Raw genomic sequence first — 26860 nt, 5'->3', positions numbered from 1 at the left:
AGTAGCCTGTTGGAATCTGAATATAGGGACAATGACTTGAGGCAGTCAGCATAGGACTTGTTTACCCTTTTTTATTTGTTGCTTTTTTTGTGAGAAATTTCTGTGGTGTTCCAATTGCTGTACATGCCTGATGGGGTACAAACCAAAATGGGCATTATTCTCAATGACTGGTCTTATGAGAGTACAACAGGACGAAGACTTGCTTGGACCTAAATGCCATACCTTTACATAGAAGTTTTGCTACATGGAATAATTTCCTTACCACAGTAGAAACATGTTCATCAAAAGCCAAATCTTTGTCTGCAGGTGTTCCCTAGTCCCTGACTACATAGTCTGCTGTCAGGGTTGTACTATCAGTATAGTAGTTTTAAGGGGTGGCCACCTTACAAAAAGATATAATGCTGCACTTAGCATTATGTTTTAAGCCATGACTCTGGCACCAGTTATTAGACTGGGTTGGGCCCTCTTGGAGGATATTAGTATCTTGGGAAAATCACTGAATGCTTACAGTTTGAAATCATCTGCAAACTTGGTCAGTCAGAGGGCTTAGTCATTAGCCTTGACTTCAGAGAAGTAGATGTCAAACAGCAGTGGCCCCAGGATTGAGGCCTGGGGGACTCCACTAGTAACTGGCCTTTTTGTGGTAGCAGATTCCTTTATTCTAACTTCTTGGGACCTGTTAGTGACCCAGCTGGCTATGTAGAGAGTGTCATATAGGTTAATACCCATTACCTAATTTAGTGAGCTTGTTAAAAATGCCCGAGTTGGGGTATTGTGTCAAATGCCTTGGCCAGGTTGAGGCAGGCAGTATGTACTGATTTGCCCTAGTCCATCTCTTTGCTAACTTTCTCAAAAAAGTTCAACAGGTTTATCAGGCAAGAGCTGCCCTTCATAAACCAAAAATGCAAGGGTCCAGTGTTTGTAGGCTACCTACATCCCCATTTATGATATCCACGATTATTCCCTCCATAGCATTGTAATGGGTCAGTAGTTGCTCGGGTCCATGGATGGCCCACCCTTGTGCAGCAGCACAACTGTTGCAGTCCTTCAATCATTAGGTATTAAGCCCACTTGGAGGCTGTGGTTGAATACAAGAGATTGTACTGGGACTGATAACTCATGTTTCATGCTATTAAGAAGGCATCCTGTGATGTTATCAAGACCCATTGATGCAGTATTCTTGGCCTTGAGAACCTGCTCTCTAATGATGGCTGGGGGTGTCAGAATTTCCAGAGGTATATCTGGGGAGGAGAGGGTAGAAAGCCTGAACTGGATTTGTCAGCAGAAGATTAGCATTAACTTCTGGTCCCTTGTAGGTGGCACCATTTACAATTTGGTACACTGCTGTGTATTGACTTGAAGTTTCGGACATAGCTGAAGAAAGTCTTGTGCTTGTCCTTGACCTGGGTAGCTATTTTTTTTTAACCTCAGATTGGCTTTTATGGACCCCCTGAGTTGCTTGTTTAGATTGATAATGGTGTTTTTACCTTGCTGGGTATTACCCCTCCTAATTTATTTCCATGAGTTTCTTCCTTTTGAAGTGCAGCCTATTAATGTTTGAATTCCAACAGGATGGCTTGTATTTTGCACTGGCCCTGTGCTTATTTCAGGTAGGCACAGCAGTTTCTTTACAGTTATTGATATGGTTATACAGGGTTTCTCCAGTCGTTTGTATATAGGCGGTAGTATTCTCAGGCTTAGAGGTGGTGGAAATGTATTTAGGGTATCGGTTATTAGTGGTAGTTTGCATTTGAGTAATTCATACATGTTCTACGTTTTCCAGGTGTCCCTGGTTTTATATTTATCTCAAAGGAGACAGCTTTATGTTCTGACCCGACTAGTGCAGACATTACAATGGCTGGAGAGTACTGTGTCATGTTTGTGAGGACCAGATTGAGGATGTTTATATGGTCAGTGGGCATATAAAATAGCTGTTCCAGGAGGATGTGGGCATTTATGAAGTTTGGAGGTCTCTGGGTCTGTATGTTAGAGGTTGTGTATGATTCCCAGACTATATTGGGGTATTTGAAGACACCCATGAATATGGTGCTGAGTTGGATAGGAAGTGTGTTGAGTGCCTTTAAGTAAGTGTAGTTTTCCTGGGTCATTGAGGGGAACCTATAGCTTACAAGGATATGGTATGGGACCTTTGTTATGGTGATTTGTATGTGGAGAAACTCGAGTTTGTCATGATGATGGACCTGTCTTGAGGTGCATTTCTTTTTAATGTATATAGAGACACCTTCATCCTTTCCTCTCTTCATGTGCAGCAGCTGGTCTAAATGTCTGGAAGACATTGCAGTCCTGCACTGCTAGGGTGCTGTCTGCAACTTTAAACCATGTATCATTGACTGCACAGACATCTGCATCCTCCAAGGAAAGGAGAGCCTGCAGAGATTGGAGTTTCTAGTTCAGACTTCTGGCACTAAGCAGTAAAACCTACAGATTTTCCTAGTTTGGTTACAGCTATGTTAGAAGGTTGGCAATGCCTAAAGTAAAGACAGTATGGGGGTGGAAAAGGTTTTAGTCCGTATTTAAAATCGCATGTGGGGGGGTGCATAGGTGCAGACCATCTCTGACATAGCAGTGTAATTTGTTGACCATGTCCTTTCAGACTGAGAAATATTGTAGCCCCTTTGGATGACACCATGCTTTAAGCCAGTTGTTGAAGTCAGTTATTTTCTTTTCATATTGTGGCATCAACTTAGGAGAAGGTAGGTTGTTGCTCATTGATGGCTTCATTTTAGCCTGGGGCACACAGTTTGAGAGCTCAGTCATATCTTTTTTCATATAGTCCAGGAGGGGGAGGGTATGTCTCAGGTCATTAACACCCACATTGACTATGACAGAGTCATACTTATACTTGAGGTTAAGTGACCTGAGTGATATGATGATCATGACCCCTAACAGGCTGCTGACTGTGACCTTCTTTTTGCTAATTCTGGTGACTGAGATGTTTATGTGTCTCACTATGGAGTATCCTCTGACCAGAATACTGGGTTGAATAGTGGTAGGCCTTATGGGCTTAGAGGATGAGACACCATGGGTTGTGGCTGTGTGTGCTTTGTTGGGTGTTGTTTTTGTGGAGTGCTGTTGAGGTTGCTGAGGACATTTTCTTTTGTATGCAGTGTATGTGAGGTCTTTTTGGTTTGGAGAAATTATATTTAAGAGTCTCGGCATATGTGGGTCTACATGAATTGTCTGTACCATGTGAGGTTGGTGTTGGCGTGTGTGCTACTAACAACCTCTTTGGTAATGTAGGTGCTTGTAGGTGGGTTCCTTGCTACTAATGACATTTTGTAATTACATCTCTTACATACCTTATTTACATGTTTGAGGATTAGGTGGTTGTCACTGTACATCAGGTAATTGCTGCAGTGTCTCAGGATATCTATGTCCAGCAGGTCATCTGCTGAAACAGTAGGGAAGTGCAGGTCCATGGCTTTGGATCCTAGCTGCCTTATTCTACAGGGTGATAGTATAAGGCAGTTTCACTGCTGACTAGCTTAGTTGCAATAGGGGTGTAGATTAATAACAAGACTCCCTAAAATTACCTAGGGTCAAGCTCAAGGGGTGGGTGCTTCTCTGCATGCAAACTAGCCACATGGTGCACAAACTAGCTGCTAACTGTGCAGCTAGGGATTTAGGAAATAAGATAGGTAATTTATGATAATGTTGAAGAGGTAGTTGCATAGGAAAAAAGGGGTGGGTGCTTCTCTGCATGCAAACTAGCCACATGGTGCACAAACTAGCTGTTCACTGTGCAGCTAGGGATTTAGGAAATAAGATGGGTAATTTATGATAATGTTGAAGAGGTTGTTGCATAGGAAAATTTAAATTATAGGTATCTGCATTCACAAAGGGCACTAGAGGTGCTTTTCTTTCGGTTTCCACACTCATTTTTTTATCACTTTACTAGGGTCGTATTTATAAAACTTGCTTTCCATGTTCATCCTCAGTGTCTTCTTTTATTATGTGAACTACTGGAATCTTTTGTTAAGACTCACGTTCTCTGTCAATTACTTCACTGGCTTCCTTTATCATTTTATCAGCTAGAATATTTTTGTAAAACTCAGTGTCAGATTTTATCTATAACTGTCACAGAGAAGCAAATCTTTGCTCTTTTTGCATTTTATAAATCTAAACCCCTTTTTTAACTGGGCTGTGTATTTCTGGAAGCATATCTGGCTGAATCATTTCTCTCTATAATTTGCATAGTTCTTTAAACTGGGAAAAGTCATGGCCAGTTACTACATGATGGCTTAAGTTAGACATTTGAGCTACTGGGTGTAACACTCTATCTACCAGAGTTTATTTTTCTACTTGTTTTACAGAGTATTCCCTCTTGTCTTGATGTATACTTATCACTTCAGCTTTTTGCTTGCAAATATATTGTGACTCAACTAATATGGCCCTAATCCCTGAATCAAAAATTTTCTATATTTCTTTCCCTCCATAATATTACATTTAGCAGGTTTCGTAACAGGACAGAACAGTGACAAAAAGCAGATTCTACATGTCTAGTTGTTAGAAATTCAGCTTTGTCACATTCTATAGGCATGCTTTCATGTACAGCTTGTTTGCTAGCATTACCTGTTTCTACAGGCATAGTATTGTTTTCACTAACTGTGTAGAACTTGACTTGCTCAGATGTTATCTGGAACTTTCAAAATAAACCAACTCATATGGTCTCAAACTTTTCTTGTTTGCAGGCAAAGAGATGCACTTTTAAAGCTTATTATTATACTTTGGTGCATGCAAGTCTGTTTTTTAGTTTTCCAGATATGTTTAATAACAGTCATTCTACTGGAAAACCAGAAGAGTTGTTTTCACTCTGGAATACAAACTTTAAGTTAATAGGGAGTGCTATTTCAGACATACTTACATTATGTACATGAAGTTCAAAGAAGTTCTGGCTATAGTTAGAATTTGCATTACGTTAACCATTTGTGAACTTACTGATTTGTCCATGTTGAATATTCAGATGTGAAACTTGAGGGGCTGTGCTTTAAATAAAGCTGCAGCAAAAATCACTTGTTTCAGTTTCTAGTAATCCTGGAAATCGGTATTTTCCAAATACATATACCTTTAATATGTCCCTAGTAAGATGAAATGTCAGAGTTCTGGCCCGCTTGGCTTGGGGCAACATTTCTCAAGCTGTGCATGTTTTGAAGACTACCACAAAGGCTTCCACATCATCTTCCTTGCTTAGATTCTTCAGGGGCCACTGGCATTTGAAATTCCCAGCAAAGTGGTATGCTGGTTTACATGGGGGAAATATGTTGTTTTAAGCTAAGTAAGTGTTGGTTAGTGGTTATACTTTTCTCAAGGATGCTAAGCAGATATTGATCAGTTTATACACCCCTTTCCTAAAGTGCTTTGTTAAAATTCACCAATACTATATGTAGTCTTTCCATTTTGTACAGAATTCAGCAGCTGCACTTTCAATGCACACAGGATATTAGATTTACTAACAGAAACAGCTACAAGAAAATAATTTTTCACAGTTATTAGGATTCTTATCCAGAACACATCCCCTTACAAGATCAATAGTTTTTCCAGTTATTCAGTGTAGACCTTTTTAATGCCATGAGGATCCAAGAGCAACTCTGTGTCTGGGCACAAGGATTTAAGTTCTTCAGTTTTATCAGGCAGCACAGGTTTCTGACATTGTCAAATGTAGCATTCAGCATGGATGCTGTTAACCAGTCGGTTATTAATTGCCCCTCAGGGACAGTTTGCATTTTTAGGTTTGGGAAAAGTTCAGACAGAACTCTTTTTCTAGGTGGCTTTGTAAGTATATTTTTTTCTGTCTGATAGGCATTGATGAAGCCTTTAGTAATTTGTTGGGTTAAACCAGATTTATGTACAGGCAAAACTGATTATTTAACCTATGCAGTCAGATTGAAAGGAATGTCAAAGCAAATCAGTACTTCACCACCATCTTTTCATAATCCAGAGATTAGGCTTAAAATGGCCCACAAGGGCAGTTAGCCTAGTATGTATGTATGAACCTCTAAGATCTAACAGTTCTTATAAAACTGTTAGTCTTTTCATTGAATCTCATAAGTATTTCCAACTGATCTACAGTACAGTTCATAAAGACTTAACATGCAGGGCACCAGCCCTCACTCTGCACCCACAAATCACTCATCGTCCTTCATTTTCTGACAGCATTTCAGCAATACTCTGCTTATCAGTACCCCAACTAGATATAAAAAACCCTTCTGATTCCTGTTCCACCATTAATTGGATTCCAACAACCCTAACAAGATTAAACAAGTTGCCGTCCAGCCTATAGTTTAATTAATCTTCATCCTATTTTTTTTATCAATACACAATTCTCCTGTCAAAACTCCATCTTTAATCAAGTAAGAAGCATATATAAGTTTTCCAAAGATACTTTTAATGATTGCCTCAGACTCTAAAATTGGAATATAGTCAAGAACCTTTCTCTAGATGAAACTGTCATCCATTTTAATTATACCTTTCCATCTATCCTCAACCACCATGCCCTTCTCAGAAGAAAGATTGAAAGCCAACCCAGCATTATGGTTGATCCTACAAACAAATCAACTTTTTAGACAGAGTCAAAGTTCAGAAGCTAAGGAAAATAAGTAAAGCACTTATAGCCTTTCAAACCTGTTGTACTGATTTTCCCATGTTCTTCCTGACAAAAAGGAATACTTTACTAATAACCAGACCATATGAAAGCTACACTAAAGAAATTCTGGGCCTGTACATCTCGGCTACTGAAACCAGGCACCCCCCATAGCCCAGTCTGTGATCTAACTCATCTGACTATTTAGTTGCTTTCAGCTCACACAAATGGAGCAACCTCACTCCCTACCTCAGGTTCAAATCCCATTCCTATTTTCTGTCCTACTCTCAGTAACAAATACAAGCAAAACCTGGCCAAGCTAGAGTACACCTCCTGTAATAGAGGCCCAGGGCATATATGCCAATGACTTAAGGACATCAAGTGTTTCAGTTATATGACTTCTGAATGTCCATGACTTTTTCCTTTAAGTCTTTATGGACAGATTCAGGCTGACAAAGCCAAATACCACTAGCTGTGGACATGCACTTTTCAGCTTTCTTATGGCCTCGTGAGTACAGCATAAGTGAACTGTCTTGTACAACATTTGTGCTTCATTATATCTTGTCCTGTAGTTGCCTGAAGATTGTATATTGTGTCATTAGCTATGGCACAAAGTGATGATCAATGTCACAAGGAAAGCTTAAATTAAGACATTTCATGAACAGTGGTATTACTGTCCATGTATTTTGTAGCACATATGTTAAGGTAATCTCTGATGGCCGTGCCCTGACCCAACAATCATGGAGCCTCAATCCTAACCACTAACACCAGGGAGGTCATCTCATATAAGAGGAAAGGATAACACATACACACAGTAAAGTACAATTTCCCTTAAGTGCACACAGAGATCACAGTCAGTCTGGGGCTGGTTGCTTCCTTGCTCCCCAGGTCCCCAATAAGACTCCCCACTGGCACAGCTATAGGGTCCAGATCTCAGTCTAGCTGGCAAGCTAACATCCAGTACCCTCTCTGTCCCACCAGTGCTTTGTGTCCCTGCCCAGGTAGCTGACACACCACACACACTTTGAGATAAATATTAATACAACTTTACAGACACTCCTGGGAAAGGCTGACACAGATTATCCAGCTGTGCTCCTTTACCCAGATTATACGATAGTAATTGCTGCCACCACCAGCTAATACTTATCAGCTACCTAAAGGCCCTTAAAAGGGTGTCCAATTATTACTGTGCAATATTATTATTCAGTTAGTAATGTGACTAATCAGTCTAAGGCTTATTAGAGTGGCCTTGTACAATAAACTATACATATGCAATGTACTCTAGAGCTTACTTATCTCTACACAAACTAGCCACAAGTAAAAGGTTTTTAAAATATTTAATAATAAATACTAAAAACAGAAGACAATGCTACTACACCACAATGATATCTAAGAGTTCAGAGATCACAGAGAAACTTAAAACAATACAGTAGGAAAGTTCTTATATAACAGAAAAGCACTTGGTCTAACTTTCTTCTAAGTTCCTAGCTATTACTACAAGAAAACATACTTCTAAGATACTACTTACATAAAGACAACAGGCAGAGTGCTGATAAGTTGGATATCAAGATCAAAATGCTTTCAGTCTCTCTCTGAACAATAGTTTTTTAACTCACTAACAAACATCACTGCTGGGCCCTCCCAGATTACATCATTTTGACTCTTAGGTTTTCCCACTATACACATTACATCATTTTGACATTTAGTCTGGAATTCACAGGCCAAAAGGCTACACTATCCAGCAAGCTAACACCTGCTCAGAAAACTACAACAATAAAAGACATTTCACATGTACACTCTAGTCATTATTTCTTAAGTTAAAACAATAGAAAGAATGTGTTCAGCCAGCCTCTTTGGCACCACTATCTAGATCAAAAGGGTATACAAGACATGCTTTTAACTTTAAAAGAACAGATGTGAAATGCTTTGCTTAGTTTTCCTTACAGCAGATGGCAATGTTGCTACAATCTTGAAGTTCACATTTTACAATGTTTTCTTTCATTTAAGAAACAAGGCTGTATTTTACATTTATATTTACAAATGATAGAATTATGTATCAAATTCTATTTGACTAAGCTGGCGGCCTTTGCGCATCTTCCCCCAATCTTCACACCCCCCCCCAAGAGAACTCAAGCTAGTTTTTCAAGTGACCCTTGAGAAACACTGCTTGAGTGGGTTAGGTCTATGTGAGGGTACCTCACCCCATTCCCTGTCTTGAGAGTCCATTTGCATTGGCATTGCTAATAACACTGCGGTGCTACACTGACATGTCATATGCTTCCAACCCCAGGCTCCATCTTAGCAACTTGGCATTTTGCTGATTGGCTCTGTTTAACCATGTTAGGGGGTTGTGATCTGTCATTACAGTGAATTTCCTTCCATACAGATAAGGCTGAAGTCTTTGCAGTGCCCACACTATGGCTAGACATTCCTTTTCTACGGCTGCATAGCATTCCTCCCTGGGTTGGAACCTATGACTGAGATAAACACTAGGTGCTCTTCCCCCTCTGAATAAATCTGGCTAAGTATAGCTCCCACCTCATGGTTCAAAGCATCCACCTGCACAACAAATTCTTTGCTGTAATCTGGACTGGCTAACACAGGGGGTACTCCCAAAGCTTCTTTAAGCTTCTGAAATGCCTGATCACATGCTGGGGTCCACACTACCTTATCTGGCCTGTTCTTCCTTGTCAGGTCTGTGAGGGGAGCAGCTATGGTACTATAACTAGGGACGGACTTTCTGTAGTATCCTGCTGTCCCTAAGAATTCCCTCACCTGCTTTTTGGTAACAGGTGCAGGCCATGCCTGAATAGCTTCCACTTTGGCAGGTTTTGGCCTTATCTTACCACTCCCCACTCTATGTCCTAGGTAGGAGACCTCTGCCATACCCACCTGACATTTGCTTGGCTTAATGGTCAACCCTGCCCAGCACCTCCCTGACATGCTGAAGCTGCTCTGGCCAGGAATGGCTGTAGATGGTAATATCATCTAGGTAAGCAAGGGCAAACCCTCCTGCTCCTGCTAGGATATTATCTACCAGCCTCTGGAAAGTTGCTGAGGCATTCTTCATCCCAAAGGGCATCTTTGTGAGCTCATACAAGCCAAAAGGAGTCACAAAGGCTGACTTCTCTCTAGCACTGGGAGTCAAGGGCACCTGCCAGTAACCCATGGTAAGATCAATGGTTGTAAGACACTTAGCCCCAACCAGCTGCTCTAGGGCCTCATCTGTCCTAGGCATGAGGTAAGCATCCGACTCTGTGTGACTATTTGATTTCCTGTAATCCACACAGAACCTGGTGCTGCCATCTTTCTTTGGCACCAACACCACTGGCGAGGCCCAGGGACTGTTGGACTCTTGAATCACCCCTAGTTCCAACATCTCCTGTATCTCCTCCCTCAGAGTCTGTTTGACTCTGTCAGGCACCCTATAAGGGGCCTACCTAATAGGCATTTGGGGTCCTGTATCCACCTGGTGCTGCACCAGGTGGGTGCACCCTGGTTTCCCAGTGAACATGTCCCCAAATTCCTGCAACACTGCTTGGATTTCTCGAACCTGGGTAGGAGATAGCTGCTGGGACATTGCTACCTCTTCCACCGAGGTGTCAGCCCAAGCCTCACTGAGGAGATCAATCCCCAGATCTCCCTCAGACTCCTCCTGAAATCCACTAGAAATACTCAGCACAAGGGCCTCCCTATCATGGTAAGGCTTCATCATGTTAACATGGTGCAATTTGTGCTCCTGCCTTCTGCCTAGCAATTCCACCATGTAGTTAACATCACTTACCTTTTTTACCACCTAGTAGGGTCCCTCCCAAGCTGCTTGTTGTGTCTGACAGGAATGAGAACCATTACCTGTTTCCCCACAGCATACTCTCTAGCTCAAGCATTCCTGTCATACCACTCCTTTTTCTGTTGTTGGGCTTCGGCCAGGTTCTCCTGGGCCAAGCCCATGAGTTCCCTGAGCCTTGTCCTGAGGTTTAGGACATACGCCACAACAGATTCCTTATGAGACTCACACTCACCTTCCCACTCATCTCAAATTAAATCTAGAGGTCCCCTCACCCTATGCCCGTACAGCAACTCAAAGGGTGAAAAACCTGTGGATTCCTGGAGAACTTCTCTGTAAGCAAACAGCATATGGGGCAAATATTTGCCCCACTCCCTCTTAAACTGATCTGCAAATGCCCATAGCATGGACTTGATTGCAGAGTTTAACCTCTCAACAAGACCATTAGTCTGCGAATAGTAGGGGGTGGTCTTTATGTGCTTCAACCCACAGGACTTCCACAGGTAAGCCAGCAGGTCTGACATGAAATCGGCACCTCTGTCAGACAGTATTTCCTTTGGGAAACCCACTCTGCTTGAACATCTCTAACAAAGCATTTGCAACCTTCTCTGCCTCATTGAGGACAAAGCCACTGCCTCAGGGTATCGTGTAGCATAATCCACTACCACTAGGATATACTTTTTCCCTGTGGAACTTGGGGTACTCAGAGGACCCACAATATCCATAGCTACCCTCTGAAATGGCTCCTCAATCACAGGCAAAGGCATCAAAGGAGCTCTCCCCTTGTCTCCTGCCTTGCCTACCTTTTGGCACTGCTCACAGGTCCTCCAGTACCCTGTTACATCTCTGGAAATTCCAAGCCAATAGAAATTTTGCATAATACACCTCTTTGTGCATTTTATGCCCATATGACCTGCAAAGGGAATATCATGGGCTATGGCTAGAAGTGCCAGATGGTAGGCTCTAGGCACTACCAACTGCTGTACTCTCTCACCTTCTAGCCCTCCCTCAGGGGTCCACTCTCTGTATAGTAACCCTTTGTCCCAGTATACAGATTCCCCCTTCCCTTGAGAATCAGGTGTCTCCCTAGCTACCTGCCTCAGGCCTTGCAATGTAGGGTCTGAGAGCTGAGCCTGTCTCAACTCTCTCCTTGTATCCCTTCCCAGCTCCCCTTCCACAGGAAGTCTGGCATCCTCTGACAGTGGTGCCTCAGTGTCAGCCTGGGTACTACTACTCACCTCTACCTTTGCAGTTACCCTGTCCAACGGAACATCAGTACCCACAAGCAGCTGTGGCTCACCTTCAGGCTCACTGCTACAGCGTAGCTCACTCCCTGAAGTAACCACCTCACCAGTCCTGGCTGCAAGTATGCAGTCTGTCTGGGTTTCCCCCAGGCTACCAGACCCACATGCTTGTCTCCTAGCCTGACCATGTGTAACTGCATAAGTACATGGTACTGCCTCATCCAAATCCTTCCCTCTCAGGACATCTGCAGGATGGTAGTTCCATACCCCTGTTATCTCAAGACAACCTACTATTGGCATTTTGTCTTTCCCACTTACTGGCTTCCTCAACTTTGGTTCCCCACCTTGCTTCCATGGACACCTGTATGCCACATGGCCCAACTGGTTACATTCAAAACATTTAACCCTAGCTCCTCGACATGTACCTGGACTAGTGGCTTCCCCTGCTGCTGACAGATTCTGTTGTGGCAGTCTGTGCTGCTCATCATGGGTTCCTTTAGACCCATGAGCAGTACTGGGGGTCTCCTTCCTGTGCAGAGCTGCCCTGCTTGCCAGGTATAGGTCTCCCTTCTTCCCCAACTCATCTGAAGTAGCACATTGTCTATCAGCTAACCAGATCCTCATGTCCTCAGGCAAAGTGCTAAGGGCTTGTTCCCTCACCAAAAGGTCTGCCAGCCCTTCAAAAGTGGTGACCTGACTTCCACTCACCCAGCTATGAAAATAAGTGCTCAGTTCAGCAACATATTCACATACATTTTCATCTGCCTTGCGTCTGTGCTCACAAAACTTTTTCCTATACATTTCAGGTGTTGGCTTAAAACATTTTAAAATACATTTTTTTACAGCAGTATAATCAAAACAGACAAAGTCAGGCATTTGTGATATACAAGTTACAGCTTTCCTATAGAGTAAGGAGGTCAGGAACTGTACCCAGAGCCTTTGGTCAGCACTATACTGTTTGCATACCCTCTCAAACATATGAATGAAACTATCAAAATTATCCCCCTCTTTAAATTGCAGAAGAAATTTACTGACCTGTTGTGCTTCTGGAGTCCAGTTACTCCCTTCCCCATTACCTCCACGACTCTGGCGAAGAGTCAGCATTTCCCTCTCATTCTTCCTCTGACACTCCTTTTCTTCAGCTTCTATCTCCAAACACCTGACCTCCAACTCAAGTCTCTTTAGCTCCAGCTGGATTTTTAAGTCCACTGAAGAAAGGTTGAGCTGTCCATTCTCCAAGGATATTGGATCTCCACTGCCAGTCTGATTGTCCTCCTGGATGCTGTTTTCTGATGCAGCTGTAACCAAGGCTGCAATCAGGTCTGCCTTAGTCAGGTTGCCATGCACCAGTCCCCTAGCCTGGTACATCTCCACCAGCTGGCTCCATGTCAGCTTTCCATACTCCTGTGCTGACATGCTGCCTGCTTACCCTGACTAACTAAGCTAACAAAAGAAATAAAACAATTGTGATCTGAACTCTGAGTATTCACTGCGTGTCTGATTTAGAGTACAAAACACCTCCAGAGATCACTGTACATAAGCTACAGGATTCAGTCTACCCACACCACTGCAAACCACAAGTAAGGATATCTTATCCCAACCACTGCCAACCACAAATGTGATGGCCGTGCCCTGGCCCAGCAATCAAGGAGCCTCAGTCCTCACCACTAACACCAGGGAGGGCGTCTCATATAAGAGGAAAGGATAACAAATACACCCAGTAAAGCACAATTTCCCTTAAGTGTACACAGAGATCACAGTCAGTCTGGGGCTGGTTGCTCCCTTGCTCCCCAGGTCCCCAATAAGACTCCCCACTGGCACAGCTATAGGGTCCAGATCTCAGCCTAGCTGGCAAGCTAACCTCCAGTACCCTCTCTGTCCCACCAGTGTTTCGTGACCCTACCCAGGTAGCTGACACACCATACACACTTTGAGATAAGTATTTATACAACTTCACAGACACTCCTGGGAAAGGCTGACACAGATTCTCCAGCTGTGCCCCTTCACCCAGAATATACGGTAGTAATTGCTGCCACCACCAGCTAATACTTATCTGCTACCCAAAGGCCCTTAAAAAGGTGTCCAATTATTACTGTGTAATATTATTATCCAGTTGGTAATGTGACTAATCAGTCTAAGGCTTATTAGAGTGGCCTTGTATAATAAACTCTATAAATATGCAATGTACTCTAGAGCTTACTTATCTGTACACAAACAAGCCACAGGTAAAAGGTTTTCAAAATATTTAATAATAAATTCTAAAAACACAAGACAATACTACTACACCACAGTGATATCTAAGAGTTCAGAGATCACACAGAAACTTAAAACAATACAGTAGGAAAGTTCTGATACAACAGAAAAACACTTAGTCTAACTTTCTTCTAAGTTCCTAGCTATTACTACAAGAAAACATACTTTTAAGATATTACTTACATAAAGACAACAGGCAGAGTGCTGATAAGTTGGATATCAAGATCAAAATGCTTTCAGTCTCTCTCTGAACAATATTTTTTAAACTCACTAACAAACATTACTGCTGGGCCCTCCCAGATTACATCATTTTGACACTTAGGTTGTCCCAGTATACACATTACATCATTTTGACACTTAGTCTGGAGTTCCCAGGCCAAAAGGCCACACTATCCAGCAAGCTAACACCTGCTCAGGATACTACAACAATAAAAGACATTTCACATGTACACTCTAGTAATTCTTAAGTTAAAACAATAGAAAGAATGTGTTCAGCCAGCCTCTTCGGCACCACTATCTAGATCAAAAGGGTATATAATACATAATTTTTACTTCAAAAGAACAGATGTGAAATGCTTGGCTTAGTTTTCCTTACTGCAGATGGCAATGTTGCTACAGTCTTGAAGTTCACATTTTACAGTGTTTTCTTTCATTTAAGAAACAAGGCTGTATTTTACATTCATATTTAAAAATGATAGAATTATGTATCAAATTCTATTTGACTAAGCTGGCAGCATTCGCCCATCTTCCCCCAATCTTCACATAATCCATTTTAAAATAAATACTCATCCACGTCTCAACAAAGTGAAAGATTGAGTGCATTTAGGTATTTGCTTAGCAATAACAAGTTTCCATAGACTGCATCATGCATAAGATGATGGGAATCTGCTGAGGCTTGCAGGGTTTCTCATCTTTTGTACACATGAATTGGCAGTTCAGTGAATGATACCTCTTTCATTTGCTATACATGGTTGGCCATCATCACTGTGAGAGGCCTTTATGGATATGTGGTGTACAGTCAAAGGTTCCTACACTATTAGGATATTGAGGTGTCTCACATATCAGTTCTGTAGCATTTGGCTTTATTGTTAGTATCACTCTATAGTCCCCAGCCTCATGCCACATGTAACCTAAGAGTTTGTTTGTGATTTGGGAGGCAGCAGTGTAGCATACTCCTGAGGTTTTGCCCACATGGCACTGGCATGTCCCAAGTACAAGTATGCCCAATGATGATCACACTTTTGTTTCTAGTTGGATGGGCTTACCTCATTGGCTGCATGGACTCATGTGGAGCACAAATATTGAATGCAACAACAGCTTTCTTGTCTGACAGGCATCTATGAGCTCCTTGTGAAAAAACTTGTCCAACAGGGCTGCTGACAGTACCTTGTTATTCACCTCCTCACTCTAAGACTTGCTGCTGGTTTTAACAGCCCCTGAGCCATTAGCATATTCACCTTTAATACAGATGAAGTCAAGAATGGAAGCATTTTCTGTTTCTTGCTAAGTAATGCAACTGAAAAGTTTTGCATGCACTACCATTTTTACTAGCACCTTATAAGTATGTTGTGATCTTCTGCTTACTTATTGAATTGGGCATGTAGGGTGTCAGTGAATTCTTTGCACACATCGCTATTTGCATACATCACCTATAATGTGACTTTTGAATTCACCAACACTGTACAATGTTCAAAGCTTCTTGCATACAATCTTGGCCCAGATGTAAATATCTTTGGAATTTGACGCAATGTGCATGTGCATTAAGACAATAGATGGTGGAAGTACCCTTGAAATATGGGTCTATATTAAAAGCCCGAAAGGACCAAAGATAGAGTCTATGTACATCAACACATAAAGGTCAATGTACATAAACAGCGAAACACTAAAACAGCGAAATTTGAAGCGCCGAACATGTTTCCTGGTCAGCAGCGTGATGGTGGGGATAAGGAAATATATCCTATTCCCCACTGTAGTGTGGTCTCGGAGTTGGTATATTTAGGTAGGGGGTTGGCAAAAGTGTGTTTAATTATTTAGTGTTATTTTTTACTTACCTGTGTGGTGCATTCTGATGACGGAATTCATTCGGCGTTTCGGACTTCGCTGTTTTAGTGTTTTGCTGTGGTGGGGTAGTTAAAATCACCCATTATTAGGGTGTTTGGTTGAACCCTAATAATTTCCAGTATACCAAGAAAAGAGGAGTGGGAATCCTGGGGCATGGAGGGGGATCAGTAGCGAGCTACAATTTGGATTGCAGTTTTGCCCAGAGTTAGTTGCACTTGGATAACGTCGGATGCATTATGCTGTGTAACTAGCCTGGAGGTGTGGATATCCTTAATGAATATGGACACACCTCTGCCTTTGGTGTTCTGGTCCAGGTTAGATGGCCGAAAAGTGTGTTACGAGTTATAGCCTGGTAATGCAGGGGTGCTGTCTACAGCCTTGAACCAAGTCTCAGTCACTGCACAGATATCGATGTTCTCCATTTTAAGGAGTGCCTCGAGTGAGTACATTTTGAGATTTAGACTTCTAGCATTAACTTGCATGACCCTCAGTTTTTACTGGCCTGTTCCTGTTACGGTGGTGAATTTGTCATTTGAACCTTGCCTAAAAAAGGCACTATAGTGGTGGCAAAACCCTTAGCCAGTATCCAGAATCCCAGGTGTGACAGCTGCAGGCCATCTCTGGCAAAGCATCGTGGTCTGTCGACCATGTTGTCCCAGGCAGACAGGTATTGGATCCCCTTAGAATGACACCAGAAGCTTAGCCCATTGTTGAAGTTAATCATTTTGTCCTTGTACTGCGGTATCATTCTGGATGATGGCAGGATGCTACTCAGGGCTAGGGTCATACATGCCTGGGCTACAAGATCAGAGAGCTCTTCCATGTCTCTATTCATGTAGTCCAGGGAGGTACGTCTCAGGTCGTTCACACCAACATGGACAATGACAGTCATATTTGTAATTGTTGTGGAGTGACCCGAGTGCGTGGGTTATGTGGCGGATCCTGGTACCTGACAGGCAGTAGACAGTAATCTTCTCCTTGTTTAGCCTGGTGAGTGGGACATCAGTGTGCCTGACTATAGAGTCACCTATGACTAGTTTGTTGGGTACGTTGTTTTACCTTATGGGCTGTGGTTTATTGGAACACTAAGTCTGTGGGCTATGTGCCATTTGGGTTGTGTTGGGGGGTGGAGTTTGCTTGCGTTTCTGCTTTGGAGGTCCCTGTTGCTTAAGCAGATTATTATTGAGAGCCTCTGTGAATGTTTTTGTGTTTCTATGTGTGGATTTTGGTGGCGTAGGTTTAGTGGGACTATGTGATGAGTGAGGTGTAGTTCAAGTGTTTACCTTCTCATCTTGACTGTCAAGTTCAGTCTTGGTTGGAGAGAGCTTTACCTCCAGTTTAGCTAGATAAGTGTATCTCTCACAGGTTGTGGTATTGGGTGGTAGGAGGAGAGGGTTGTCTGTATACATGAGACAATTGCTACATTGCCCAAAGATGGCCAGATTCATCAGATAGACAGGAGAGAACACTGGGAGCTGACCTTTGGACATGCCTGAATAAAAAGTACTTTCCTCTAGACAAGTGAGGAAAGTGAGTATAAGAGCTGTTTTTCTCTAAGCAAGTGAGGAAAGTAAGTACAAAAACTGTTTTCCTCTAGGTAAAGAGGAAGGTTGAGTGCTGTAGCTTATTTAGTGCTAGCAACAAGTTCTGAACAAGTGCTGAGCACGAATAAGCAAATTCAAGTGCTAAAACTAATAATCTGTACCTGGATCTTGTGGTAGATAGGCTACTTAGGGCTTACCACTCCCATTGATAATAGAATGCATACCTCCAAGACAGAAAGGCTTTGGGGGGGGGGGGGCTCAGAAGCTTACAAACAGTCCTGGTTACAGCAAATCTGTATCTGGACTAGACTAATACAGGAAAGGTGGGAAACGAGTGCAAATGTGAGCTTTTAAACCAGAAAGTTGAAAGAGATGGAAAAACTGCCCAAACGACCAATAAACTACAATTTCTGGGCCAGAAACCACTCTTGTGGTAGATAGGTTACCTAGTGCTTACCACTTCCACTGATAAGCTAGAAGGCTTCCCTCCAACACAGAAAGGCTGTGGGGGCTCAGAAGCTTACAAACAGTGCTGGTTACAGCAAATCTGTATCTGGACTAGACTAGGAAAGGCAGAAAACAAGCTTAGACTTTGTTTTTTATTTAATAGAACACCCATCTGTCCACAACTCCTTTTTCCCATTTTTACACACGAGGTTAGGGTGTCACTTCAGCAGTGACACTCATCTACAGCCAAGGTTTACACCACTGGGTAGCTAGCTCTGCCATGGATTTAATATATAAATACATTAATACCTTAACATAAAATGTTGAGCATGTTGAGCAAAACCTCTCAACTGTCCAGATTTTTGCAGAATGTCAAGATTTTTGTCCCATATTTCTTGTCAGTTCCTCATAAAATTTGGTTTTCTGGTAAATTATTGGCAAATCATTGAGGATTCAAGTCAGAAAATAATGACAGACATTAGAGTGTCAGACTTCACGCCCTTTAGAAAATTCAAGGTAATGAAAAACCTATTATTATGTAAGAGCAATATTTAAAAAGTGTCCCCCCAATTATTTATGGCTTTGTCCAGACTTCTTGCTTTAAGAGGTTGAGAGGACTGATATTGAGATATAATCACAGCCCTTCTAGGAAATTATCTAAATGGATGTAAGACAATGCATGGTATGGCAGTTCAGTTAAGTGAAATTAAGTGCTCAGAGAAGACAGATGAACAGAAGTAGTTTGTTTGAACAACACATTAAGTGCACTGAACCCCCCCCCCCCCTTCCCACGGCAGTGACACAGTACTATCAAGTTATGTATGCATGTGTGGAGGGGGCACTACATCCTGTACTTTCTTAATACTGCCATCATTACCAGCCCAGCACCAACATCTTAATTTTATACACCAAGTCTATGTACCCACAAAGCAGGAGCTAGAAAATCTCTGAGGCCTCCTAAAAGGTTATTTTTCATCTAGTAAAAGGTAAACAAATAGTGCAGCAGGTAATGTGAATCTGCACTGTGGCAGTAAGTACACATGTCCCCACTGACTTCCTACCTGAATAGAAGCATGCATAGTCAACATCCAGGACATTTCAGCGCCCTCTCAAACAGCAGAAAGGCATAGCCAAAGCAAGAAGTGTCATAATAGTGCAGTTATTTAAAAAAGTAAGAAGTACCACTTTAAAATAACTCTGTTGTATAATCATCATCATCACCTGACCAAACATGATAGTGGGCTTCCTTAATACCAGTGATATTAATCCACTCATACTTGCTTACTGTGCGTAACTCTACCATCATGTGGTGATTATTAACATAGTGAATTATGATTGGGTCACAAGTCATAACCAGTTCAAGAACACGTTAACTGAAATTATGATTAGAGACCCAATAGTATTTCTTTGAGGCAGCCAATACCCCATGTACTACAACATACTACAACTTACAGGAAGAAAAGAAAGTGTTAATGTGTGAAGTGTTTTACAGCTATGAAAACTGCAACACACTTAACACTTCCACACAGACAGAGAGCAGAACTAAAATATCCTTTTGCTCAATTAACAGTTTTAAAACTGTTAGACATATCACGATGCTGTGTACACAGGTAACCATTTGAAATGCCGGAATCCTAGAGCAAGTCCCAAAATATGGAGAGTGAATGGCTAAAAGACTGGACTTTCATATACTAAATCCAAGATGCAATTTCTCAGACCATTCATTTTTCTTCAAGGTATGGTGACCTCAGAGTTGGTATATAGACATTTGGGTAGGGTGGGGATGGGGGTTGTAAAAAGAAGTTTAAATGAGATGAGCAATTTTTGAAGTGCCCTCTTCTATGTTTTTGGAGTATTTTTTTGGATTGTGAGTTCCCGGCAGTTTGAGTTTTAACATTTCAATAGAGACCCATGTGCATGGTAGCAGTATCTATCGTAAAGCTTTTAAAGCTGTTAGAATACTTGACATTATTCTGTGATTGCTGCTGTATGTGCAGAATTGTGAGATCTGATTATAATGGAGCTCAAAGATGCATAATAAGTCTATATTTTTGATAGTATTTGAATGTAATCAGTGCAATGTCTGAACTACACAGAGTACTGATCAGATCTCAGACCGAACCAGCTTACTGTGTGTCTGTGAAATAGAGTTTAAAAAAATTCATCTGTACAGTGGATTGAAGCAAAACTTGAGAGGTGAATCTTGACATCCATGGTGGGGATTATGACTGGAGAGACTAGATCATAATTCTTTTTAGTAAATGGAGTTTTATATGCTTCATGTACTACCAGTCACAGGAAGAAACTGAAAGAGTGTAAAGTGTCTCATAGCATTGAAAGGGTAAAACACTTAGTGCTGCCACAAAAAAGCTGCCAGAAGTGTCCCACTGATGCTTTAAAAAATGTTAGACTCTTCTCTGTGCCACGCTTTAAGCATGACAGTGAAGTGTACAGCGTTTTTTTTAAAGCTGTTTTATAGCTGTATGTAAAATGTACATAAGTATAACTGTCGTTCACTGGTTCCGCTTTACAGCCAGAAACTTTGAGATTCAGTCTGGACCTCAATTTAAATCATTTAAGAAAATGTGCATGCTCTTCCTGTTAGTGTTTGTGTGTGCGTGTGCGCTTCCTGCAAACTGTTGTTTCCTTCCACCTTCCATAAACATCCTGGTTGGCTTGAGTACTCTAAACTGTTCATATACATTCATTTTAACCTTGCTGTTGTGGCCTGGGTTATGGCTAGAAAGGGCCTGAATGGACCAACTACTTTGCCTGGATAAAACACAGTTGTATTAGATAAAATAAAGTAAACTGAACACTATTGCCACTCGCAGGTAACAATATGTTAAACAACAGAAAGAAACTCTGAAATTCTGCCTGAAGAAGGATCAAGTGGCAGCATGGATGGGAGGACATCTTACTGTTGTTACTGCTAACCGTAGTTTTCATTTGTTTTCCTGAATCACAGAGCAATGATCCGTTAGTTCTCATAAACTTGAGGTTTGTAAATGAAAAAGATGAGAGAAGATCTAGAAATGAAAAATTTTGGAAATAGTAACATTAATATTTAATGTGACACTGACAGCATACATTGCTCTGCTCTGCTCTCATGTAGGTAGAGTGCAAACAAGCGGGTGACTTCTTCCTGTCACCATACTAGAAGGGGCTGTGACATTCTTTTCAAAGCCATAATGTTTCAAAGGTTTGAGGAATGCAGTGTGAAAAAAACTTGTACTGTACAGCATTTCATGGGTTTGGTAGCAGAATAGAAAGGTAATACTTCAGTATTCCTGTATTTTAAATGGGAGAATGAGAGAGAGAGAATGAGACAGAGTGAGAGAACGAATACACAGAAATAACAAAGTACAGCTTATAAACAGGCTTAGAGATACATACTTGTGTGAGAGGCAGAATACAGAACTACTAATACACTTCTTCTGATTGATGTTGACTGCATTGAAACTGATGTTAAAAACTGAAGTTGGAGGTTAGACGTTAAGAGTTATGTCAGAAAGGCTGTCCTTAAATAAAAGGTTGATGGTTATATGGAATGCTCTGGGTGATGTAATGGGAGAAAGTTGTATTAAAGTGCTCATTGGATAGAAGAACAAAGAGGTGTCTTAGATATGAACTAGGGGTGCAGACAGAAATCTTCACACTAGTGTTCTGTTAATCACAGCAAAAGTCTGTTTGTTATTACTTGTTAACTGGACAAGCACCATAACCTGGGTCACTAGGACAAGGACAGATTGCATGCATGCACTTGTGTGTGCGTGTGTCTATCTGTGTGAAAACGGGAGTACCAAGAGAAAAACCCAAGCAGACATGGGAGCAACACGCAGACTGAATAAGGACTGTAACTGAAAGTCAGAATTGAATCCTAGACCCTAGTAGTATGAGGCAGACATCTTTCTACTCAGTCGCAGTGCTCCCCTACAAGTGTTGCATGTAGACTTGTTAAGATATGAGACTCTTGTCTGCTTCCAGTGATCTACTTGATCCAGTTGCACATATCAGAGCAGTCAGTATACATCATTAAAGTTTTTTTTAAAGTGCCTTAGGTTTGGCTGTTTTAAACCTGTTCATACAGAGAGAGAGAGAGAGAGAGATGACACTGTCTTATCGTTCATTACTATTATATTTTGTACAGGCCTTTGGATTTGATCCCAGAAATGATGGCTACATCCTGAAATCAGTAGCTATATTTGGTGGATTCTATCTTCTCTTCTTCACGGAAAGAATACTTAAAATATCACTAAAGGCGGATGGGAAGGTAAGAAGAAAATGTTTCTTGAATTCAATAAGCAGAGAATAGTCTATAAAATGTCAGTGGCAAAGACAATTATTCATTTAGGTGCATTCTCTAAATAATTAAATGTGTAAGCAACCTATCTCTCAACTGTCCAGATTTTGGCCTCCAAGTTTTGGTATGCTCCTCATAAAATTTGTTGTTTTCTGGCACATTGAGGATTGAAGTCACTAAATAATGACAAGACATTTGAGTTTCAGAATTCATATTCTTCTGAAAATGCGTGATGCTAATGCAAAACATGTTATTCTGTCATCTTTCTAAGTTTGTAGGCACAATATTTAAAATCTGTCCCTGATTTTGTGCCTTTGTCCTCCCTCCCTTGATTTGTGCCCAGATTTCTTGTGCTAAGAGGTTAAGAGGTTTGGTAAACAATCATTCTTTGATAAACTCTATTGATGCTGTAAAATTGTAGACGTTACACATACTAGCATGAGCCTGATGAAAGTCCAGTAACTGGACAGCTACAATAGTCTGACCGGTATTCTAGTATATGGAAATAATACACTCTAGCTATTATTAGAATCATGGTGCTCTCTAGAATCATGCTGCTTTTTTGAATCATGGTGCTTTCTAGAATCATGGTGCTTTCTGGTTTTCTGCTAAAAAAAAAGAAAAATTGATATCAACCTTTTTAAAACCTGAAATGATAATCAACCTTTTTAAAACCTGAAATGATAAAGTGGAATTTCTTTTAATCTATGGGGGTGATTGACATGTAGGTTTAAAGCCCACTTTTTTCTTTACATTGAATCTTCTTACAACTAGTCTTTGCAGGCTGAATCCAGGTCAAAAGCAAAAATGACAAAATCACAGCAGCAAAATTAAGATGTATATTTTAGATGCGTTAAATATACCTAGCAGAATGTGCAGCACTACCAAAAACAAGGGCAATAAGTGACTAATTTAGGTGCAGAAACAAATTAAAATTTTTATTTAAAAAGTAATAAAGCAAGATTAAGAAACTTAATAAGAGTGCTCTACCAAACAAAAAACAATACAGTAAAAGTGAAAGCCGTAAGTTATGCCCCTGGAATACCAAAGTTAATATAAGTTATGCAGTTAATATTGACAGCAGTAGAGTGTGTGTGTGTGTGTGTGTGTGTGTGTGTGTGTGTGTGTGTGTGTGTGTGTGTGTGTGTGTCTATATCTCTCTCCATACACACACACACACACACACACACACCCCTAGATTCCCAAACAGTGGTGCACAGTGCATAATTGAAGGCAGGCACACAATTCCAGGAACAGCAGTGCACAAAGTCATTGATACACTGATGTAGTGCTATTCACAATAATACATTAGGAGCTCCAGAAACTATAGGGTCAGAGCACTTGAATGATGGAGTACCATTCCACAGACCACACTACATACATCATTTATTGGAGTGTACAGAGTTGTAGAAAACAAGAAAAAGTACACAACAGTAAAGGCCACTTCCACATAGCACAAAGACACAAGAGTGCTTAACATGGCCATCAAAAGGGAAGAAGTAGTTTGTCATGACCTGTGGAAAAAGGAGGTGCTCCATGCCATCTAGTTCTGCAGGGAGTGACAGGAGACCATGATGAAAAAAGAAGAATGCAGAATGCCATGCACGTATACAAGCACTGACCAGGTACTTCAGGTAGCATTCACACAATGCCGTGCACAAACACAAACACTGACCAGGTATCTCAGGTAGCAGTCTTACTCATTAATAGAGTGATAACACACTGCTGACTCTATGAGCAGCATTCCGCATACATTCTGTTTGAAACAATGACCCATCTGGCCACAACATCAGCAACATGAAGCAATGTGTGTTCTAATGGGTACATGCTAAATGTCCTGTGAACATCTTCAACAGTGCTAAACATACTGTACCATCCATGTATCATGAATTAGGTTTATGTCAACAGATTGCAGTTAGTCTGTTTCCATTACAATGTTTTGAGCATATGGACATTATGACAACAGCCACACGTGTTATTCAACAGTACAGAACCAGCTACACGTTTCCTGTTCAGCAGTACATCAGGCAGTTTCCCAGCTAAACAATTCATTCAGACAGCATAAAACTGCACATACAGAAACTATGAAACAGAGACATCCAAAACTCACTGTTTTTTAACCCTTTGTGGGGTATTCCAGGTACAAATTTTCCCTTAGTAGCACTTATGTGATCACCTAGTAGTACTACCCTTAGACCTTCCACTCTTTACCCTCTTAGCTCTCTCTCTGGCCTCTGTTCCTCAGATTCTGACAAATATGGATGGACGATTTCCTACATTTTCTCCTGCCAGTCTGGTTGATATGGGCATCATGAGACAATGTAGCAGCTGCCTCATGTACATGGACAACGCTTTACTACTACTACTACCACCTAGGAACACAATTTGTGAGAGACACAATTACATTAAGAACCTAGAATCAATGCTGTCCTCCTCACAAGCCATTATATCTGGCACTGAGAAGGTTTTCAACACAAACACCACACCTCAAAGACCACCCACACCTACACAACACACCTACATATGCAGAGGTCCTCAAGAAAAACATATCCAAACAAAAGAGACCTCCATGCAAAAATACAGGCGAACTCCACTGCCCACAACACCACACACAGTCCATACACCTGTGTCTCACAGCCACTGAGGCCTAAACACAAACCCAACATATTAGTCATAGGAGACTCCATTGTGAGATGCACAAATGTGCTCCTCGAGAGGCTGGATAAGAAGAAAGTCACGGTTAGTTGTTAGGTGCCATATTACCCATGCACTTAATTCTCTCAACAGGTACTGTTATGACTCTTTCATAGTCTTTGTTGGTGTGAATGACCTGAGACGTACCCCCCTGGACTATATGAAGAGAGACATAATCAAGCTCGCTGAATATGTGTCCCAAGCAAATATCTTAATAGCCTAAAGCAGAATTCTACCGTCACCCAGAATGATGCCTCAATACAAACAGAAAATGATTGACTTTAACAATTAGGTTAGTTTTTGGTGTCATTCCAAGGGGATCCAGTACCTGACAGCTTGGGAAGACATGATTGACAAACCACAATGCTTTGCTAGAGATGGCCTGCATCTGTCTCCCTTGGACTTCAGGCTCCTGACAAAGGCTCTTGCCTACCTCATAGTGCCTTTTTTAAGCAATGCCATGAGGTCAAAAGTACCAACATGAGGAGTTCATCAAAATGCAAATTAAAGGTCATGCTGCTAAACGCTAGGAGGCTAAACATGAAACTGCACTCATTTCAAGAATTCTTAACCTTGGAAGATGCTGACATTTGTGCAGTCACAGAAACCCATTTGAAAGCTGCATAGAGCACCCCAGCCATACCAGGTTACTCATCCTATCATACATTTAGACCCCAAACCATGGGCAGCAAAGCAAAAGGAGGTGGAGTTGCAATATATATATATATATATATATATATATATATATATATATATATACACAAAAGTCATACACCTCTCCAAGCTGATCAAACAGTATGATGCACAAGAGACACTCCAGGTGCAGTTATCCACTAACAAGACCCCTATTCAGACCATAGCTAGCTAGAGGCTCCCAACTTTGACTCAAGATGTTCACTGCACCTATCTGGACGGGTCTGTATTAGATAATCAAAATTTCAAAAGTTCAACTGTCATATGGTCGACACCATATGATTGAACTTTTAAATGTTCGAAAATCTAATAAAAAAAATAAACTACACAAATAACCTACCTGAACCTTTTAAGCAGGGGGGCAAGCCACCGTGCATCATCCACACCCCCACTCTTTAAATATACCAACTCCAAGATCACACTACAGTGCAGAAAAGGGAAATCTTCCCATTCTGTGCTGTATGGAGATCTCCATTAAAACATTCAAACTTTCAAAAATTCGATCATATGGTGTCGACCATATGACAGTCGAACTTTTAAAAGTTCGATCATTTAATATAGACCCTATCTGGACCTCTTCAAATCTATCAAGATTCAACCCTTTACCCTGATCCTGGGTGACTTTAACTATCCAACCATAGATTGGAAGAACTACTGATGCCAAAACACAAATGCCCTGAGGTTCCTTGATTTCATTAATGCAAATGCCTTGGTCCAGCAGGTCATCACCCCCACAAGAGGTGAAAATATTTTGGGCTTGGTATTTACCAACATGAGTAACTATTGCACCATCCCTACAGTGTCATTCTCCCTGGTAAGATCAGATCACAAAATGGTCACTCTTGAAGTCACCATCTCCCCTGACCCCCCCCCCCCCCCCCAGCTAGGGTCAAACAAAAAAAACTTCTCTAAAGCTGATTACAACCTGCTGAGGGAAGGTATAAACAGCTTCACAGCCCCCACCCTTCCCTTCCATAGGATATGGCACATATGTCCAAACCTACATCAAAGTATTATACGAGCATTTATATAGTTGAATGGAATCAGGAATATCTGGCAGGACAAAATCCTCCTCCTCAAGAGAGAGTAAACATGTCTGGTGGACACCTGCAATAACTAAACTCTATAATAAAAGGAAAAAATTGCTGTCCAGGACCAAGAAGGAGCAGGTGCCTAATTGGAAACAATGTCTCCTTAGCCTGAACAAACAAATAAGAGCACTAGTGACATCCT

At 41.3% G+C, this 26860-nt stretch overlaps 1 protein-coding gene across 1 annotated transcript in view; it reads left to right on the top strand.

Moving 5' to 3' along the window:
• SLC39A8 (solute carrier family 39 member 8) overlaps positions 1–26860 on the top strand; it is an 895133-nt gene that overhangs the window by 494037 nt on the left and 374236 nt on the right. The window contains exon 4 of the mRNA XM_044062117.1: positions 22088–22210. Coding sequence (XP_043918052.1) covers positions 22088–22210 — 123 coding nt within the window. The remainder of the gene's footprint in view (positions 1–22087; positions 22211–26860) is intronic.

The sequence above is a fragment of the Protopterus annectens genome, chromosome 2.part1 (genome assembly GCF_019279795.1).
Source record: "Protopterus annectens isolate FY-2018-M chromosome 2.part1, PAN1.0, whole genome shotgun sequence".
NCBI lineage: Eukaryota > Metazoa > Chordata > Ceratodontiformes > Protopteridae > Protopterus > Protopterus annectens.
The sequence above is the reverse complement of the archived record's forward strand: the minus strand, read 5'-3'. Positions and strand labels throughout refer to the sequence as shown.